This window comes from Eretmochelys imbricata, chromosome 1 (assembly GCF_965152235.1).
Source record: "Eretmochelys imbricata isolate rEreImb1 chromosome 1, rEreImb1.hap1, whole genome shotgun sequence".
Taxonomy (NCBI): Eukaryota; Metazoa; Chordata; order Testudines; family Cheloniidae; genus Eretmochelys; species Eretmochelys imbricata.
This window is the reverse complement of record NC_135572.1, coordinates 358,471,941-358,493,544: the sequence shown is the minus strand read 5'-3', so window position 1 is coordinate 358,493,544 and position 21,604 is coordinate 358,471,941. Positions and strand designations below refer to the sequence as shown.

At 50.7% G+C, this 21,604-nt stretch overlaps 1 protein-coding gene across 4 annotated transcripts in view; it reads right to left on the bottom strand.

Annotated features, from left to right (window-relative positions):
• Positions 1-15,393, bottom strand: part of SBF1 (SET binding factor 1) — a 156,725-nt gene extending 141,332 nt beyond the window's left edge. For all 4 annotated transcript variants that reach the window (XM_077837750.1, XM_077837758.1, XM_077837766.1 and 1 more), the window contains exon 1: positions 15,204-15,393. In XM_077837750.1, coding sequence (XP_077693876.1) covers positions 15,204-15,258 — 55 coding nt within the window. In that variant the 5' untranslated portion in view covers positions 15,259-15,393. The remainder of the gene's footprint in view (positions 1-15,203) is intronic.
• Positions 15,394-21,604: the final 6,211 nt, after the last annotated feature.

The following is a 21,604-nucleotide window of genomic DNA, read 5'->3' as shown; positions in this document are numbered from 1 at the left end:
TTTTATACAAATAAATCTCCCCCCAGCAGAATTTCAATTTCAAACACTGCTGCAGCTAAGAACCTGAAAACTAAACCAAATGGAAACAAAGTGGCTAACTTCATTGATTTTCATTATCCAAACAGAGAAATACAAAAAGGAAACAAAAAGCACCAGAAACATGTAAATTAGATCTGCAGAATTCTCACTGGCAATACATGAAGGTGTTATTAGCAATACAGTCAAAACATTTTGTGTACAGCCAACATTTTAAGTTGACAGTTCCTCAATGTTCCTACAGTGCTCTGAAACTAACATACATGGGACACAACTATACAAATACCAGTAATTTGTTCCCAATCATACTGTTGTGCTGAGAGGAATTTTTGGCAGTGAACTCCATAGGAAATCTTCTCTCTCATGAAAGGGGAGAAAGGAGTACTCTGGGCCATTAAGACATGCCATTACTCTAAATGCGTTAGCCCAGGCTCAAAAACTACTCATCTTTACCACAATGATAAAAAAATGGTATTTTATTTGCCCTACGAAAAGAAAGTTGCTTACCCTGACCCAGGGAAACTTTGCGGGGGAATTGATTATAGAACCGGAGACGAGCTCGGTGTGTTTCAGTGGGATCCCACCAAGCTGATGGCGGGCAAACCCGCCACTGTGTCAGGGCCCTGGGTTGGGACCTGGTGAAAAGGGAGGGCCCAGGCCCCCCATCCCAGCTGCCGCCAACCCTGGAGTGGTGGCTCACCTCACCAATCCGATTGACTCAGGCCGCTAAGCCACCCTGCCTTGACAGAAAGGGCAACTCTATTGACTCTGGGTGTTAGGCCACTTTGCCCTGATAAAGGGGGCCACTGTATTGATTCTGGCTGCTAGGCCATCATGCCCTGATAAAGAGAGCCGCTATATTGACTCTGGCTGTTAGCCCTAGGGCTGTAAATATCATTTAAAAAGTTAACCTTTTAAATTATTACAATTATATTGGTTAATCAGTTAACCGATAAAAATGAGTGAAGCTGGGGCTGCTCCGGCTGGCTGGCCGGCTTGGGGTCGCTCTGGCCAGCTGGGCCAGGGATGGGGGTTAACGGTTAGAGTGTGTTAACCGGTAAGACTAATGCTTACCAGTTAACCATTTCATATTTTACTTCCCTAGTAAGGCCACCCCACCCTGACAGGGGAGGCAGTGGCATCGACTCTGGCCCTAAGGCCTCCCTTCCTGGTAGAAGGCCAGTCATACTGACTTTGGCCATTAAGCCACACTACCCCGAGACACAGAGTGGCCATGCAGACTGATCCGCGGGGCTATAGCAACTCTTACCCGATCCCAAAAGGGGACAGGGTGTGCATGCCCCATGACAGGCACCTATTAGCACAGTATTAGAACACCACTCAAGTGTTAAATGTACCAACTATATCTCCTTCCTCACTTTTCAAAGTAAACATGAATGGTTTAAATTTGCATAAGTGTATGTGCAACCAGCTGCAGGACAACTAAATCTCACTGCTGAGTTTTGAGCACTGAGAGACTTGTGGTCTCTTACCTGTTGTGGCAATGAGCTCCATAGCCTAGACACAGCATCTGAGACAGTTAAATCTCCCATGCTCATGAATCTCTCCCCACTAATCAAGTTTCTTATTTCCAATGGAACATAACAGTCCTTCAAAGTCATGACAGAGGAAGAGATGATTTTTCAGATATTCAGAGCCCTCCAAGGGACTATCAAGTGAGAGACCTTGAATTGGACTCTGTATTCAGTGGAGAGGAAGTGCAGAGTGGAGTACTAAGGTGATGTGTTCATGGCAACCTGCGTTGCTAAGTGAATAGGAAGCTACCACTTGTGTCAGTTTGAGCTTTTTTGGGATGTGTGGTTTCATCCCTAGATATGAGCTGCAGTAACCAAGCCTGTTGCTCAAGCACATGGGTCACCTGGGCCAGACCTGCTTTCAACAGAATGGGGCACAATCTTGTGACCACTCACAGATGGAAATGGATGTTTTTCAAAGCCATGACTATTAAGACATCCAGTGGCAGTGTGTCCACCAGGACCCCAAGACTGCAAAGCAACTTCACATGTAGATGGCCTCAATAGAGGGGGATATTACGGAAGAGGCAAATCCTAAGGGATTCCCTCTCCCTTTCAGATTCAACTCAGTCTTGCCTCGGATCAGCTTTAGCCAACTGTTCTTTAGCCGGACGTTGCGTTTGGCCAGGCATTGAGCTCAAAGACAGAGCCGTTTACATCTCACATAAAGGAGATATGGAACTGGGTGTCAATGTATTGCTGGCACTTCAATGTTGTTGCCTCATCAGCCCCTCCAGTGGCTTCACTGAATAAAATAGACAGGATTGACCCTTGTTGTAGGGCAGCTTCTCTCCCAGCAAAAGCATCTGCCATGGCATCTGCCCATAGCTCCCCCAGAGCCTCAGAAGTAAAGGAGGGAGGCAGAAGCTAAAGATATGCTCACTCAAATACTTCATTCGCACACCAGTTTTTAGTAATGCAGGCTCCTCTTACAGCAACCAGAAAGGACCAAGAAGTTTTCTTATTTAGCTGTGGCACATTAAGAAGTCCAGACCAGAAGATGGCACTTGAACAGCCCATGTGAAGAAACTAATTTCTAACATTATGTACAGCCAGGGTAAAACTACAATTTATGTCCAGCAGGTCAATGCAGTCAGAACTACAATAAAGTGTCCTGGAGAACACTGCTTAAAGAGTTACCAAAGCTCTTATGTACAGTCCCATGTAAGCCACTGAAACAACTATCCAGCCTGGAAGGGCTCTTAGACCATTATTGAGAGGTGTTTCTGTGTCTCACAGCCACACGTGATAAATTCTTCTCACCAAGCAACAGACTTAAGAGGAGATCCCCCATTGAAGTTCTCTGTAAAATCAAGTGATCTCAGAGAGAAGGCTTCAGGCCCTGGTCATCTCCGCCTGAGGTCTGACTGGTTCCAGGTATTTGCCCCACAGCTGACAGTTCATTTTATTTTACTCTGAAAGGTCAGAACATAAGAATGGTTAAAATGGGTCAGACCAACGGTCCATCCAGCCCAGTATCTTGTCTTCCAACAGTGGCCAATGACAGGTGCTTCAGAAGGAATAACTGCAGGCAATCAAGTGATCCATCCCCTGTCCACTCCCAGCTTCTGGCAAACAGAGGCTAGGGACACTCAAGAGCATGGTGGTGCATCCCTAACCATCCTGGCTAATAGCCATTGAACTTATTTGGTTCTTTTTTTTAACCCTGTCATAGTTTTGGCCTTCACAACACAACCTGGCAAACAGTTCCACAGGTTGACTGTATATTGTTTGAAGAAGTACTTCCTTTTGTTTGTTTTAAACCTGCTGCCTATTCATTTCATTGGGTGACCCCTAGTTCTTGTGTTATGTGAAGGGGTAAATAACTTTTCCTTATTCATTTTCTCCACACCCGTTATGATTTTATAGGCCTCTAGCCTACCCCCCCCTTACTCGTCTCTTCAAGCTGAACAGTCCCAGCCTCTTTAATCTCGCCTCATACAGAAGCTGTTCCGCACCTTCTAATCATTTTAGTTACCCCTCTCTGTACCTTCTCCCATTCCAATATATCTTTTTTGATACGGAGCATCCAGATTTGCACTCAGTATTCAAGATGTGGGCCCCTAGTCAGAGCTCAGCTTCTCTCCCAGCACAAGCCCCTACAAGCCTCTACACATACAAATCTTGCCCATATGCTCAGGGTTTGGCTGATTGCCATATTTGGCATCAGGAAGGAATTTTCCTCCAGGGCAGATTGGAAGAGGCCCTGGAGGTTTTTTGCCTTCCTCTGTAGCGTGGGGCACGGGTCACTTGCTGGAGGATTCTCTGCTCCTTGAAGTCTTTAAACCACATTTGAGGACTTCAATAGCACAGACATAGGTGAGAGGCTTTTTGCAGGAGTGGTGGGTGAAATTCTGTGGCCTATGTTGTGCAGGTCGTCAGACTAGATGATCATAATGGTCCCTTCTGACCTAAATATCTATGAATCTATGTGGACAGACCATGGATTTATATAGAGGCATGATGATATTTTCTGTCTTTTTATCTATTCCTTTCCTAACAGTTCCTAACATTGTTACCGTTTTTGACTGCTGCTGCACATTGAGCAGATGGTTTCAGAGAACTATCCACCATGACTCCAAGATCTCTTTCTTGAGTGGTAACAGCTAATTTAGACCCCCTCATTTTCTATGTAGATTTGGCATTATGTTTTCCAATGTGCATTACTTTGCATTTATCAACATTGAATTTCATGTGTCATTTTGTTGCTCAGTCACCCAGTTTTGTGAGATCCCTTTGTAACTCTTTGCAGTCTGCTTTGGACTTAACTAACCTGAGTAATTTTGTATTGTCTGCAAATTTTGCCACCTCAATGTGTACCCGTTTTTCCATATCATTTATGAATATGTTGAACAGTACTAGTCCCAGTACAGACCCCTGAGGGATACCACTATTTACTTTTCTCCATTCTGAAAACTGACCATTTATTCCTACCCTTTGTTTCCTATCTTTTAACCAGTTACTGATCTACAAGAGGACCTTCCCTCTTACCCCATGACTGTTTACTTTGCTTAAGTCTTTGGTGAGGGACCTTGTCAAAGGCTTTCTGAAAGTCTAAGTACACTATATCCACTGGATCACCCTTGTCCACATTTGTTCACCCCCTAAAAGAACTCTAATAAATTGGTTTCAGAGTAACAGCCGTGTTAGTCTGTATTCGCAGAAAGAAAAGGAGTACTTGTGGCACCTTAGAGACTAACGAATTTATTTGAGCATGAGCTTTCGTGAGCTACAGCTCACTTCATCAGATGCATACCGTGGAAACTGCAGCAGACTCTATATATACACAGAGAATATGAAACAATACCTCCTCCCACCCCACTGTCCTGCTGGTAATAGCTTATCTAAAAGCCATTTCCAGCACAAATCCAGGTTTTCTCACCCTCCGCCCCCCCACACAAATTCACTCTCCTGCTGGTGATAGCCCATCCAAAGTGACAACTCTTTACACAATGTGCATGATAATGAAGTTAGGCCATTTCCTGCACAAATCCAGGTTCTCTCACTCCCTCACCCCCCTCCAAAAACCCACCCCCATACACACACAAACTCACTCTCCTGCTGGTAATAGCTCATCCAAACTGGCCACTCTCCAAGTTTAAATCCAAGTTAAACCAGAACATCGGGGGGGGGGGGGGGGTAGGAAAAAACAAGAGGAAATAGGCTACCTTGCAGAAAACCTGGATTTGTGCTGGAAATGGCTTTTAGATAAGCTATTACCAGCAGGACAGTGGGGTGGGAGGAGGTATTGTTTCATATTCTCTGTGTATATATAGAGTCTGCTGCAGTTTCCACGGTATGCATCTGATGAAGTGAGCTGTAGCTCACGAAAGCTCATGCTCAAATAAATTCGTTAGTCTCTAAGGTGCCACAAGTACTCCTTTTCTTTCTTCTAATAAATTGGTGAGGCATGATTTCCCTTTACAAAAACCATCTTGACTCTTCCCCAATAAATCACGTTTATCTGTATGTCTGATAATTCTGTTCTTTACTATACTTTCAACCAATTTGCTCGATACTGAAGTTAGACTTACCGGCCTATAATTGCCAGGATCACCTTTGGAGCCTTTTTAAAAAACTGGTGTCACATTAGCTATCCTCCAGTCATCTGGTACAGAAAGGATTTACAGTGACTGCTAACTGCAGTCAGCAGTGAAAGGATTTGACAGAATCTGAAACAGTCAGTTTCAATGCTCATGAAAGCGAGGAACAGAGAGCACTGACTAAAGTAGGTATATGGCGTGCAAGCTTCTCTGACACTGCTCTCAGTCCCAATGTGCTGCACCCCTGGTATTCCAGTCCTGGGCTCCCCAGACACACAGCTATACTGATACCCTCAATCCCAGCCTACATGCCCTGCACAGTTCCAGACCTAAGCTCCCCTACCAAGCCTTACAATTGCACCCCAACCCTGATCTGCAGTATTCCCTAGCCTCGGCGTTCTAGGCTCCTCATGCACACAGCTCTGCTACTACTCCACACTCCCAAACAGCAGTATTATTCTAATCCTAAATCTTCCCTGCACGAAGACTCTTAGTTGTTCTGTGTAGTGGTTTTTGTGAACAGGAACTAGGGCAAGACCAAGCATTCCATACCTGAACAAAAACAGATATGAATCCAGACAATTTAAAGGGCAACACACAAAGCTTGTGAAAATATTTGTAATAATGTGGTGAAGAGAAATTAGTAAGAGAATATATGCTTACAGCACATTAAAAATAGAGTTTAGAACCAATCCTTTGAAAAAACTGATCATCCTTCATTCAACTACCTGAGTTTAGGGTTCTGCATTACCACTGCAACAGCTGAAGACCTCACTAACAATTTAACCATAGGCAGGGAGCTGACAGAAAATGCTGGGTTTAAGGGTTAGTGAGGGGCGCAGTTTCATGGGGAAACTGTAAACTGGGGACAGGGATAGGAGGAAGAGCCGATTTCTCTGTGGTTTATTCAGAAATGTATCTCAGATTGTGAGCTCCTTTGGGCAGGAGGCCACGTCTTCTTTCTCACTGTTTTATACAGTCAAACATACTGTGCCCTCAGTTAATGTTAAATAAGTATCTGGAATCAAGCTGCTCTCATCCATTAAAGATCTGGCTCTCAGACTGATACACAGAGCAGCTTTGCAGTTAACCTTTCAGCTACAAGACTTCAAGGAAAGCAAAGAGTCCAGGGCTTTGCAAATGTGGCCATTTGTCAACATTAGTAGAATCACTCTAAGGCCTTGTCTACACTGCCACTTTACAGTGCTGAAACTTGCAGCGCTCAGGGGCGTGGTTTTTTCACACCGCGCACAAGGAAGTTTCAGCACTGTAAAGTGGCAGTGTAGACAGTGCACCAGCACTGGGAGCTACTCCCCCGGGGGGGTGGGCTTTTTACAGCACCGGGAGAGCTCTCTACCAGCTCTGGTGCCGCAAGTACACAGCCACGTTAAAGCGCTGTCCTGGCAGCACTTTAACATTGCTAGTGAAGGCACACCCTACGGACAAACAGCTCAAGAGGTCTGAAAACATCCTTTCACTGAGAATGGCATGAACAATGGCACAGTGTGACACAAACACACACATATGATGAGACCAGTTTCCTTCCGCTGGAGTATTCTTACTCTCATGAGTACTTTTATCTGGAGGCTCTGAAACATACAACCCTCTGATAAAACATCTGAAGATTTGCACAGCACACCAGTTCAGATACACGCAGGCATTGGCTCAGCACACGAACAGGCAGTGGCGAGGCCCTGCAATCAGAAGGTGCAAGTGATTGGACAGACAGATTAGAAGAGCACGTCATGCAGCCACAGTTTGCAGGGGGATTTTGGGTTTGCTGTATTCTTCAGCATTCTGCTTCACTGATCACAATCCACAGCCTGACAAGGGGGCAGGAAGCCAGTGTCTGGGCACATTAACATTAATAGTGCAAAATGCAGAAGTAGAGATTTCACTGACCAGGAGGAAAAGCAACTGAATCTTTGCTCGGTGGCCTAGGGCATCACCACACTGTCTGATTTCAGAGCATCCCATATTGGCTTCTGACCACTTCATGGTACAATTTGTCAGTAAGACAACATGTTTCCATGCAAGAGTCAGTGCTCATTTTACCTCATGCCCCAAAGATGAAGCCACTGTCACAGCAGAGTGTTCCTACAGAGATCAGAATGGTTCTGCATCATAAGGGTATGTGGCAAGTACAAGACCATACTCCCTTAGAAAGCTCAGGTTATCCACCAACTATAAACCTAAACAAACATTCTGAATGAGCCGGACTCCACGAGAGCAGTATCCAACCTCTCTAATGAGCCTAGTGCTGTAGCTGCCAAACCCCATTTCCTGTTTCTCTGAAGTAGTCTGAACTAGTTTATCTTTAACTTTCATTTCTGCTCTCATGAAGCTGCTGGTGCAGATCTGGAGAGAAACAGACTTGCTGGAGAGTTTGCTGAACTATTCCAGCTTCCATCCTTCCAAATATATTTCTCATGAACTAGGCAGGTTTCCCTTTCACTGTCCCCCATCACACCCTTGGATATTAACCCATCAGTTCACAACATCTCACCAGACAAACTAAAATGAAAATGCGATACCAGCAGCATCTGAGAGACCCACCTGGTACCCACAGGTCCCTGGGAAGCTACGATAGTAAAGCTACACCCACAAATTTTCCTTGAGGATAGTCTATGGATTGGAAAGGTCAAGAGCAGCAAAATAAGACCTAAGGCTTTCATTTCATATCGCCCACTTAAAGACAAGTATATTTGGAATCCATCCAAAACAACAGACCCTTTTCCCTCCTCCTAAACAATCTACTATCTCAGTAGCTCTCCCTAAGTCCAAGAGTCTGCATGTGTCCACGGCAGCCAATGCAGCCTCTCTCCAAGCTGCACTGCATACACACTTGGTTTGTACGAAGGGAGGTGGCCGCACCCTCCATGGTAGCAGCCAGTCACACAGGTTATGGCCACGTCAGGACTAATCCAATCAGTACGGCAGTTAGTCACTTTCAGATGATGAAATAAATATTCTCCAAGTTCAGCCAGGATCTGAGGTCCTTCAGGGCTGGACAAGTGAAAACTGGAGTCATGACATGGGAAGTGGACATCAATGCCAAACTCAAAAAAAAAAATCACTAACCAGTTGCCTGGAAATCAAACACCTTCTATACTTTGGGAGCTGGTTCCCAAAGGCTTCTTACAGAGGTGGAGTATGTTGTCCAAAACAAGAAGTGTCACTTCTGCCTCCCTGGCTTCCAGAGTATTCTGCACACCACTTGTAAAAAGCATATGTAACCACTTGTTGGCTGAGGAGAGGGGAAGCTTTCTGGCCAGTGCCAGGCAGGAAGGAGGTTAGGGCAAGACTGAAATTTTCAAAGAACTGGCCAGTTCACTCTTGTTCATAGTTTTCTGAGAAGGAGATGCAACTGACCAGTTTCTTGCCTCCCTCTACTGACTGACTCATCTCTCTCCCTCAGAGTGATCCCCCAGCAACAGAAAACCAAATTCCTCCCTCTGTGGCTGCTTCTCATAGCATATGGTATGAGTCCTCTTTGGGTCTCGCTAGCATCGTTCAGTTTTAGACTAGAAACGCTGCTGAAGTCTAATGCTAGTACAGCTTGGAGAGAACAGAATGTGAATAGTTCAAGGTAGAGATGCCCAAACTTCACTCAATTGCTGCACTGAGAGCTTGCCAGAAGCTGGAAGCAAACTATACCTAACTGGTATCAAATTGCAGCCACTCTTATCTTTAATAGATGTGCATTCCTCAAAAATTACAAGGTCTTGGTACACAGTGCAACCTGTGAAGACTACAAGTCCTAGCACCTAATGCCCCATCTTGAGTTGAGCAGTCTTCACTAGCTGATTAAATGCCTGAGGCTTTGGGAATTCACCCCCTCCCTGCATTGCTCCTGCCACTGCCCAGTAAATTAAACATCAATCCCTATATTGACCATTAGTGCTGTGCCATTAGAGCAAATGTTAAGATCCCTGCACCTCCAAGACACATGACTGCAAGTTCTTTCCTTCCCACTGCACTACCCAAAACTATATACTTCACACCACAGCATTGCCTACTGTTCAGCTTCCCAGAACACAAGCCATATCAAAGGTCACCACAAATCTGCATGATATTTACACACCATCTTCCCTCCCTTCCCATACCCAGCTTTCCAAACAACAAGACAAGGAAAATATGATTAAACTGCAGTTTTGTCTATGCACTTACATGGCCTGTAACCCCACTGTATTTGACCACCTTAGCAGCTATCACGGAAACATCTCCACTTAGTATCAGCTTCATATTGTGTATATATCAGAACCACCTACAACACCTCAAGTGCCACTGTACAGCTCTACACCAGTTACAAAGGATTCGGGGGGAAACATCTGGAAGCTCAATGAACAAGTCCCATGAAAGTCCCATGAAATCCAACATCCAGCAGTGTGTCGATGACAGCAGGATCACTTCCTCCATTTCCTTCAGTTTTTATTAACCCCCAAAGAGGCTAGCCTGTACTGTGATCCTGTTCAATTGAAAGTTAAGCAAGAATGAACTGGTTCATACTTGGATGGGAGACCATGCAAGGAATACAGGCATGCAGCCGGATGTTGGTTTGGGAATAAAGTTGGTGGAGCTCTTCCTTCTGTATCAGTACTGAACTGGAGCCTGGCACTACGGGATGCTGTGCTGCTAGATGTGTGTATTTTAGATAAGATTAAAAAATGGCGATTACAAGTGATCACTAAAGATTCCATGGTACTTTTCAGAACCATCAGGGCTGCTCTCCAGAGCAAATTCCAAATGAGGTAATTATATTCTGCCTCCCTAAATTTACCCCCTCCAGTTACAACTGGAACTGAGATTCTCCTTTACTTTTTTCCCCGAGACTATTGTGTAGTGCCCCTTCATGCTAGCCAACAGCTGCCGCCTTCCTCACCAGAAGCGGCTGCATTTCAGGTGACCCCTGCACAGAGTTTACTTCTGGAACAAAAGGTTCTAAAAACCCAAGATCAATAACCAATGTTCAAGTATAATCAGTGCAATGGGATTCAACAACATTCTGTCCCTGCTGATTCATCTCCTTTCTATGGTAAATAAAGCTCATTCCATCTGGAACAATTAAACTCAGGAGAGTAGGTGGAAGTAGCATGTGAAGACAGCTCCATAAGGCATAACTAGGGATGGAAACATACACAGGCCCAGAATGGATCCATTGCAAAGCAACCCTATGGGAGAAGCACAGAACCCTTGGGAAACATTACACACGTATCGTGGCTCACCGACCAGGAAGTCACTTAAACAAAAATCAAACTAATGTGGCAAGAATTAGATAAAAAATGTGCCAGTGCTGCTCACTTTTTCACCTGCTGAGATTCAGCCATGGGTAGTTTGGACTTTGTAAAAACTGTTTCTCGCTCAGTTTGATGGAGCCATCTCAAGTTAATCCCATCTCATTGTCTAGATGACAGAGCTCATCATCTTGCCCCCACACTTCACATAGGATGCAGTGTCACTGCCTGTTCTTCTCTAAACAGTGGTAGGCATAGGAGGGATGGGAGAACTCAGTAAAGTCCCTAACCTAACCCCTTCACACCTGCTCCAGTTCCAGAAATTTTGCAGTTTTCCCAACCATGAGGTTTCTTAACAACATTGTGTCTACAAGCCCCTTACAAGCACACCAGGATTCCCTTCTGAGAATCTCACAAAACATCTCCCATATATATCCTAGGCTCTTGATTTTTCTTCTCATTTTCTGTTAGAGAAGCTTGCACAAAAATAGAATCTCAGTCCCTTTGAGCTTGTCAGCTCCATCTCTTTAGCCCCACATGAAGGCATCTACCTGTGATCACATTATCTTTTCTTCAGTGATGTCACAAAAGACTCTGCATAATTAAATCCTATTATGCCTGACACTGCTTGGAAGAGCCAATACAAGCTTGGAGGCCTGTTAAATTTCAGACTGAGCTAGAAATGGATACAATGCAGCTCTTCAATTAGAGAGACAGTTTAAGCAATCATTGAACAGAAGCCACTTTCTCCCTATGGTGGAGCATGTGACATGTGAATGTGTTAGGCCTGCAGTGGTCAGGGATTTCAAATTCTCCCTTCCATCTCTGGCTGCTGCTATTTAGGAAATAGCAGCTGGTGACACCGTTTTCTTACTGACTGTAGGGGTGAGGAGAGGAATTCTGCCATGAAGGGAATTAGGCAAGATTAACACAAACTGGTGCAGCCTTCAGGAGAACAGAACGCATCTTATCAACTCTCAGCCGAGGGCCTAGGCATTCAGCACAGGCAAGGCAAAATACAGACTCCCACATTGACTAGTTAACACTGAGACTCCCATCTGTTTTCAAAGAGAGACTACAGCAGGAATTGCGGGATTGCATCCAAACTAGTCAGCACTGACAGGTCCTCAGTGTCAACCTTATGAGCACCTATAAAGCTAGCTGCTGATTACCTGTTACTTTATTCTCCTTCCACCTCTCCACCCACACCCAACCCTCTTTTCTCTGATGAAAGAGAACCCCACCCTGTCCCCAAACAACCTACATCTACTTAAAAAAAAAAAGAACAGAAGCCCAGATCACAATTTTAGAATGAGTTCTAAAACTCAATTTCCAAACACATAAGCCATAAAACTGGCACTAACCAATGAAGCATAAGCCACTGATACCACAATGAGTAATGGAGACATAGCCATCATCAGGCCTCCAGAGCAGGTAAAAATACAGGACAACAAAATACAATTAAGCATCCAGAGCAAGACTAAGAACCAAGTCTACCCATACAGTATTTGGAGACCAGATGATTCAGGCCCTCAAGGCACAGAGTCTGCCCAGGTGCACATCTGTACTACTATGGAATTGCTATAACTCCTCTGACAGGAGTCTGTTTTCAGAACATGTTATCTGTCAGCCAATTTATAATAGTGACATACAAACCAATTCTTAAAAAGCCCTTCCTATGGCCCTTCCAGAGTCAGAGGCAGTGTCAAACTCTAAGCATGTCTGTTGAAAAACTGCTCCCAGTTCTCCTCCTCATAGAAGGTGGCGGCTTCAATGAGCCAGTCTGAGAAGTAAATTCAGTGACCAGCTCAAATGCAAACAAAGCGGTCAGTAGCACAAGCTGATATGACAATTTTCTGCTCTAAACACCAGAACTGGCTAGACATGGACATACTATAATGAGTTTCAAAGATTAAACTAAATATATTGCCAGATTTATAGATATACTTCACTTCCTCCAGAATGGAGTCATCTAGTCCTACCTATTGCCCACTTCCTTCAGCCAAAAAACTAAGACATCTGCAGTAACTAGACAGACAAGGGAAAAGTCAGAAGAGCAAAATAATGAGAAAAAGTGAACGCAGACGAGTACTGGACTAGCAGACATTGGAAGTCAATTTACAGTAAGAGCCTCCAAACTCCCATCATACCAAATTTAACTCAACCCACCTCCTGCTGGGATGCCCCAGATATAAATATTCTGTCAGCATCCAGCAGGATATTGGCATTTCAGAATGGAAACCAATCCCAAGCACTGTCAGGATATACTGTACAGCAGCCCTCCTCAAAGTTCATGGTCTCTTGCCAACCTTCTACCACAAACAGGACCTGGGGCTCCTTATCTCCAGGCAGAACTCTCCGGGACTTCCCCAGGCAATCAGATGAAAGGCTTTCCCTACAGCAGTAGCTGGTCTTGACCAAGACCCAGAGACATAATGGCCAGTGGGAAGACTTATGTGCATCTGCACAAAGAAATCATGGAGTCAACCAGAGTCAAGTCATGCAATTGTGTAAACTGCCACACGGAACATGGCCCCTATTACCTTTCCAGCAAACCTAACTTGTTCCTTTTACTAGCTAATCCAGTCCACGCACAGGGACAAGAGGGGGCAGAAGTTAGCAAGGGCAGTGCCCTACTTCCACCATTCCAGCAGAACCACCTCCATGCAATGCACTATTTTGTTTCTCTCTCCAACTATCTGGAACTCTCAGGACCTTGTCCCCAACCCTCTGCTTCAAACCACCCCCCCACACACACATTCCTTTGAAATTGTCCAAAACTTACTTGATTCCCTTTGCCACTGTCTAGTCCTGCAACAGTTACCATATGCTCTTCATTGCCTCCTCTCTCCTTCCCTACAATGCCAACATGAGCACCCACTTCTTCCCACCAAGCCCTGCTCAAACACAGGCCAATCCTCTTCCCCACCTGGCCCCGATGGCCAGGGCCCATCTGCATTCACTGCCCCACTGCAAAGAGCCTTGCATCTCAGCACTTACCCGTCTCCCCCACAGCCCCAGCAGCATCTCCAGGCCAGCTCCTCCCTCCAGCACTCACCCTCCTCCCCCACAGCCCCAGCAGCACCCCCAGGCCAGCTCCCCCCTCCAGCACTCACCCTCCTCCCCCACAGCCCCAGCAGCACCCCCAGGCCAGCTCCCCCCCTCCAGCACTCACTCCCCTCCCCCACAGCCCCAGCAGCACCCCCAGGCCAGCTCCCCCCCTCCAGCACTCACCCCCCTCCCCCACAGGCCAGCCCGGGCAACACCCCCCCCCAAACCCCTTTTCCACTACAGTGCCCCCCGCCCGCACTCACCCAGGCCAGCTCCCCAAGCCCCCCCCGAACCGGGGCTGCCTCCCAAACCCGTCGGTGCCAACGGACTGAACCCAACCGCTGGCGGACCCCGCTGTTCCCCCGCTTCCCTGCGCTCCCCCCAGCCCAGCCCTCCCCCCCCGGTTCCGCCCCCCCGGCCCGGCCCGGCCCTCACCCCCCCGGGTTCCCCCCCCACCCCCGGCCCGGCACTCACCCCCCCGGGTTCCCCCCCCACCCCCGGCCCGGCACTCACCCCCCCGGGTTCCCCCCCCACCCCCGGCCCGGCACTCACCCCCCCGGGTTCCCCCCCCACCCCCGGCCCGGCACTCACCCCCCCGGGTTCCCCCCCCACCCCCGGCCCGGCACTCACCCCCCCGGGTTCCCCCCCCACCCCCGGCCCGGCACTCACCCCCCCGGGTTCCCCCCCCACCCCCGGCCCGGCACTCACCCCCCCGGGTTCCCCCCCCACCCCCGGCCCGGCACTCACCCCCCCGGGTTCCCCCCCCCGGCCCGGCACTCACCCCCCCCGGCCCAACATTCATCCCCCCCGGTTCCCCCCCCCCGGCCCAGCACTCACTCCCCCGGTTCCCCCCCCCCCCCGGCCCAGCCCGGCCCGGCCCTCGCCCGGCGCGGCACTCCCCCCCCCCGGCCCGGCACTCGCGCCCCCCCCCCCGGTGCGCCCCCCCCCGGCCCGGCACGCGCCCCCCCCCCGGCCCGGCACTCGCCCCCCCCCCCGGTGCGCCCCCCCCCCGGCCCGGCACTCGCCCCCCCCCCCCGGTGCGCCCCCCCCCCGGCCCGGCACTCGCCCCCCCCCCGGTGCGCCCCCCCCCCGGCCCGGCACTCGCCCCCCCCCCCGGTGCGCCCCCCCCCCCGGCCCGGCACTCGCCCCCCCCCCCGGTGCGCCCCCCCCCGGCCCGGCACTCGCCCCCCCCCCCCCGGTGCGCCCCCCCCGCCGGCCCGGCACTCACCCCCCCCGTGCGCCCCCCCCCGGCCCGGCACTCACCCCCCCCCGGTTCCCCTCCCCTCCCCCGGCCCGGCACTCACCCCGCTTGTCCAGCTCGTAGCCCACCAGCACGAAGTAATCCGCCAGCCGGGCCATGGCGAGGCCTGGCCGAGCCGGGAGCAGCGAGACGCGGGCGCTGGGGCGGGGCCGGGCGGCTCATACCGCGGCCAGAGCGGCCGCCCCCACGTCAGACTCCAGCCGCGGCGCCGAGCCCCAGCCGCCGCCATCTTCCCTCGGCCGGACCCAGCCCGGGCGGCGCGCCGGGCGCATGCGCGGGGAGGCCCCCGGGGGGCGGGGTTTGGGGTGGACAACATGACCATTGGCCGCCACGCGGCGGGGGCGGGGCCAGGCGGGCCGCTGGCTGGGAGGAAGGGGGACGATGGCCCCACCCACCGACCCCCCCCCCGCCAGGCCGTGCCATGGGGCGGGGCCGAGGTCTTACCCCACAGACCCCCCGGGCTGTGCCATGAGGCGGGGCCGGGGTCTTACCCCATAGATCCCCCGGCCAGGTTGTGCCATGGGGCGGGGCCCGGGGTCTTACCCCACAGACCCCATCCTCAGCCAGGCTGTGCCCTGGGGCGGGGCCGGGGTCTTACCCCACAGACCCCCTCCTCAGCCAGGCTGTGCCCTGGGGCGGGGCCGGGGTCTTACCCCACAGACCCTCCTGGTCAGGCTGTGCCATGGGGCGGGGCCGGGGTCTTACCCCACAGACCCCCCTGGTCAGGCTGTGCCATGGGGCGGGGCCGGGGTCTTACCCCACAGACCCCCCTGGTCAGGCTGTGCCATGGGGCAGGGCCGGGGTCTTACCCCACAGACCCCCCTGGTCAGGCTGTGCCATGGGGCAGGGCCGGGGTCTTACCCCACAGACCTCCCCCTCCCCCGGCCAGGCTGTGCCATGGGGCGGGGCTGGGGTCTTACCCCACAGACCCCGCCCCCCAGCCAGGCTGTGCCATGGGGCGGGGTTGGGGTCTTACCCCACAGACCCCCCCGCTCCAGGCTGTGCCATGGGGCGGGGCCGGGGTCTTACCCCACAGACCCTGCCCCCCAGCCAGGCTGTGCCATGGGGCGGGGTTGGGGTCTTACCCCACAGACCCCCCCGCTCCAGGCCGTGCCATGGGGCGGGGCCGAGGTCTTACCCCACAGACCCCCCCGGGCTGTGCCATGAGGCGGGGCCGGGGTCTTACCCCATAGATCCCCCGGCCAGGCTGTGCCCTGGGGCGGGGCCGGGGTCTTACCCCACAGACCCCCTCCTCAGCCAGGCTGTGCCCTGGGGCGGGGCCGGGGTCTTACCCCACAGACCCCCCTGGTCAGGCTGTGCCATGGGGCAGGGCCGGGGTCTTACCCCACAGACCTCCCCCTCCCCCGGCCAGGCTGTGCCATGGGGCGGGGCCGGGGTCTTACCCCACAGACCCTGCCCCCAGCCAGGCTGTGCCATGGGGCGGGGTTGGGGTCTTACCCCACAGACCCCCCCGCTCCAGGCTGTGCCATGGGGCGGGGCCAGGGTCTTACCCCATAGATCCCCCCGGCCAGGTTGTGCCATGGGGCGGGGCCGGGGTCTTACCCCACAGACGCCCCTGGTCAGGCTGTGCCATGGGGCAGGGCCAGGGTCTTACCCCACAGACCTCCCCGGCCAGGCTGTGCCATGGGGCGGGGCCGGGGTCTTACCCCACAGACCCCGCCCCCCAGCCAGGCTGTGCCATGGGGAGGGGGTGTTCCCATAAGCTTTTAAAATCTTCCTACTGTATTTTCCACTGAATGCATCCAATGAAGTGAGCTGTAGCCCATGAAAGCTTATGCTCAAATAAATTTGTTAGTCTCTAAGGTGCCACAAGTCCTCCTGTTCTTTCTACTAGAGAAAGTTCTGCTCTCAAGTTGGGAACAAACTATGGAGAACAACAATAATATTGCATGGCCCGTGTGTGTGTAATATCCCAGAACTCTTTCTACGTTGTGTACATGAATCGCTTCCCTCCTGAAATGCAGCTGGCTCTGTGGTGGAGCATGGCAGCTGTTTCACGGGACACAGCAACGCAGTATAGGGTGCAAGGCAGGAAGGGAATCGTCTGCCAGGAACCAAGTAAGGTCTGTGCTGCTTCAGAATTTAGTTCTAGGCCTTTCCTTGCCTGTTCTGCTCTCATGGAGGGGACTCGACCTGCCCTCGGCAGGGTGGGTGAGGAGGTGGACAGACAGGTGAGGGTCAGGAGCACCCTGCAAAGGAGCGGAGGCCTCACATCAAGTGGAGGTTGATATGAAGGAACTGGGCACATCTTACAGTTCTGAACCGTGCTGGTATTTTACTCTGCACTTCAAGTGACCTTTCAGCCTCGCATCCAGAGATGCCCAGAAGAAGAGCAGGCATTTCTGTCCTGAAAATGGGGCCTGCACATGCTCCTGGGGGCAGCAAAGTGTCATTCTCCTCACTGCAGAGAGAGGAGAAGGGACTTGCCCAAGATCACACACAGAAACCCTCCCGTTCCTACTCCTGTCCTTAGCCCCATGAAACTCAACACCTGCCTTGCATCAAACAAGACAAACTTTTGCCCTCAGTCTCCCGTGGGTACCAGAGCCTAGGCGGCCATAGGGTTGCCAACTTTCTAATGCCAGACAATGGAACAACCTTGCCCCGCCCACTGCCCCGCCCCTTCCCTGGGGCCCTGCCCCTGCCACGCCCCTTCCAGAGGCCCCACCCCCTGCTCGCTCCATCCCCCTCCCTCCATCACTTGCTCTCCCCCGCTCTCTCTCACATGCTCATTTTAACAGCAAGGCCCAAACAGGCGTAGTTCTTGTTCTGACAGCTGTATTACGCTACGTTCAGGTTTTATTTGTTACAGCATGCGAGAGCTGGCAGCACAATAGTCAAAAAGGGTCATTTAAAAAAAAAGAAATTACACAAAGATTTTCATGATTCTTTTCCTCCCCCCATTTCTCGTAACCAGCTCCATGTTTTTGTTCACTAAATTTATTGTAATTTTATGTGTGGAATTAGGACCACACATTATCACAGCTGCAATGGGTCCATTAAAGGCCCACTCCCGAAGCCCAAGTACAAATCCATAGAGCACAACCACAGAACTCTTGGGTAATACCATCAGGTCCTGGAGATTTATTACTATTTAGTTTATCAATTTGTTCCAAAAACTCCTCTAATGACATCTCAATTTGGGACAGTTCCTAAGATCTGTCACCCAAAAAGAATGGCTCAGGTTTGGGAATCTCCCTCACATCCTCAACAGTGAAGACCGATGCAAAAAATTCATTTAGTTTCTCTGCAATGTCCTTATCGTCTTTGAGTGCTCCTTTAGCATCTCGATCGTCCAGTGGCCCCACTGGTTGTTTTGCAGGCTTTCTGCTTCTGATGTATTTAAAAATTTTTTTGCTATTACTTTTGGAGTCTTTGGCTAGCTGTTCTTCAATTTCTTTTTTGGTCTTTCTAACTATATTTTTACACTTCATTTGCCAGAGTTTTTGCTCTTTTCTATTTTCCTCATTAGGATTTATCTTCCACTTTTTAAAGAATGCCTTTTTGCCTCTCACTGAGGGATACGGTGATGGGAGGATGGGAGTGCGGGGGGGGGGGGGGGTTGGGACGGGGAGGGATGCACTGAGGGGGATAGGGGTGCAGCCCCGTTCCCAGCACTCGGAGACGGGGATACACACACCTCGCACTCCTGGGTGCTGGCGATGGGGCGGCAGACAGACCGCGGTTTGCTGCAGGGCACATGCTGCAGCTCAAGCCCAGCCATGCGAGGAGAAGAGGCCAGGCAGCAGCGGGAGAGGCACGGGTCACGCGACCCCTCAACAGCCGCCTGCTGAGCGCTCGTGAGTCACGCTCGTACTAGTTCCTCCCCTGCTCTGACCCAGCCAATGGGAGCTGCGCCAGCGGGCAGGGGGCAGGGCAGCATGCAGACCCCGCTGGCCACCCCTAAGGCTAGGAGCCGCCAGGATCCCTTTTTGACCGGGTGTTCTGGTCCAAAACCAGACACCTGGTCACCCTAGATGGTGAAGAGTCTTCAGCTTTACTCACTCCCATTTCTCTGGCCTGGGCCCCCCAAGAGCTAGCTAGCAGCGTGGGGAAGCAAAGAGGCTCTGTGCATCCAGTGCCTAGGGTCAGAGGTTTCCCCGCCCCCCTTCCAGCTCCCTAGTCACGGCCACTTTGCTGTTATGCTGTCAGGTTCAAGGGGGTGAGTGTGGGAGCATGTGACCTGCCAAGCTGGTCCCCACCCATCTAGTCTGACAGCTTCTGCTCTTGATTCATGGCTGCCCAAAAGGCAGGTGGACAAGTCCAAGCCGCCTCCCCAGGAGGCAGCAGGGTTTCTGAGTCAGGGAAGTCATTTCTGTCTCAGTTGCTGGTTCTCCACAGACATCCCCGCTTTGTGGGGGCCCCTCTAGGTAGAGAGAGACACCCCTTTTCCCTTTTGCTGCTTCTGTACTGAGTCCAGCATGGTCTGGGTGCCAGCAGCCATGCACTTAGTGGCCCAGAATCACATTCCATTGTCATTCCAGGGCAATAGGGTCCATAGGCTCCTGCACTGCCTCTCCAGATGGGGTGTCCAGGGGGCCCAGGTCCCCAGCAGAGGTTCAAGGGGTTGGTCTGTTTCCATTCACGTGCTGCAGGCTGCTCCCCTATTGCCGGAAGTCAGCAAGGGTGACTCACAGGAGGAGGCAGGCTGAGGGCACTGGGGAGGACTCACAACTCCTATGAGGTAGGTGACATGGTACCAGGAGCCCCTCCTCCTCTTTGTGCTGACAGAGCAGATGTAGTTGAGGCTGGCTATACCCACGCCATGATGAATATCGGTTTCATGGTAGGTTTCAGAGTAACAGCCGTGTTAGTCTGTATTTGCAAAAAGAAAAGGAGGACTTGTGGCACCTTAGAGACTAACCAATTTATTTGAGCATAAGCTTTCGTGAGCTACAGCTCACTTCATCGGATGCATCTAAATTTGTTAGTCTCTAAGGTGCCACAAGTACTCCTTTCCTTGTTTCATGGTAGTGGCCAGAGGCCCCAATCAGGATCAGGGTGTCACCATGCCTCAGTGGGTCACAACGGACAATACCAAATTCAGGACAAGCTGCTGGGAAAAAGGGCAGACACACCACAAAACTGGTGGTTATTCTTCCATGAGATATACCAAACCAGCAACAAAAGTTAACTTCTGTCTCCCGACACTGGCTAACAAGAAGTCAGAAATGCAGCCTCCTTAGGTATTCCAGTCCTGGATTCAATACCCAGACACTAGACTTAATGATGAGTGGTTATTTAAAAGCAATTTCATCAAACAAAAGGATTCTTCTGATCCCAGAGGACCAGCCACATACCCAGGTCAATATACAACCCAGATCTTACCCAATAATCATGCTGTTACCAATCCTTTAGTACAGGGGTGGCCAACCTGTGGCTCCGGAGCCGCATGCGGCTCTTCAGAAGTGAATACATGGCTCCTTGCATAGGTGCTGACTCCGGGGCTGGAGCTACAGGTGCTAACTTTCCATTGCTCAACCCCAGGCCCTGCCCCCACTCCACCCCTTACCCCAAGGTCCCTGCCCCTTCCCCTGAGTCTGCTGCACCCTTGCTCCTCCTCGCTCCATCCCAGAGCCTCCTGTACACTGCAAAACAGCTGATCGCGGAGGGCAGGAGGCAGGGGGAGGTGCTGATCGGCAGGGCTGCCAGTGGGCAGGAAGTGCAGGGGCTGCTGATATATTACTGTGGCTCTTTGGCAATCGACATTGGTAAATTCTGGCTCCTTCTCAGGCTCAGGTTGGCCACTCCTGCTTTAGTATCTAATATCTAAAGATTTATGTATAAGAAAGAAAGGAAGGAAGGTGAGAGTTAAAATTGGTTAAAGGAATCAAATAGATACAACAATTGTAAGGTTTCAGAGTAGCAGCCGTGTTAGCCGTTAGTAGCAGAGTATCCGCAAAAAGAAAAGGAGTACTTGTAGCACCTTAGAGACTAACACATTTATTTGAGCATAAGCTTTCGTGAGCTACAGCTCACTTCAAAGTTCTTGGATCAGGCTTGAAGCAGTGATGGAATAAACTGCTGGCTTGTTAAGTCTCTGGTTGCTTCCAAATGATTGGAAAGTCCTCACTCCTTTGGTTAGAATGCTCCCATGAGTGTAAGTCCATAGTCCAGAGGTTTGAGCAGGAAAGAGGCAAAATGGAGATGTTTCCAGGGCCTTTTATGGCTTCCGCCAAGTAAAGGGAAACCCATTGTTCTAATTGGTGGAAAATTACAGGTAACAAGGTGGGGTTTCAGAGTAGCAGCTGTGTTAGTCTGTATTCACAAAAAGAAAAGGAGTACTTGTGGCACCTTAGAGACTAACCAATTTATTTGAGCATAAGCTTTCGTGAGCTACAGCTCACTTCATTGGATGCATAAAGTGGAAAATGCAGTGAGGATATTTTTATACACACAGACCATGACAAAATGGGTATTTAT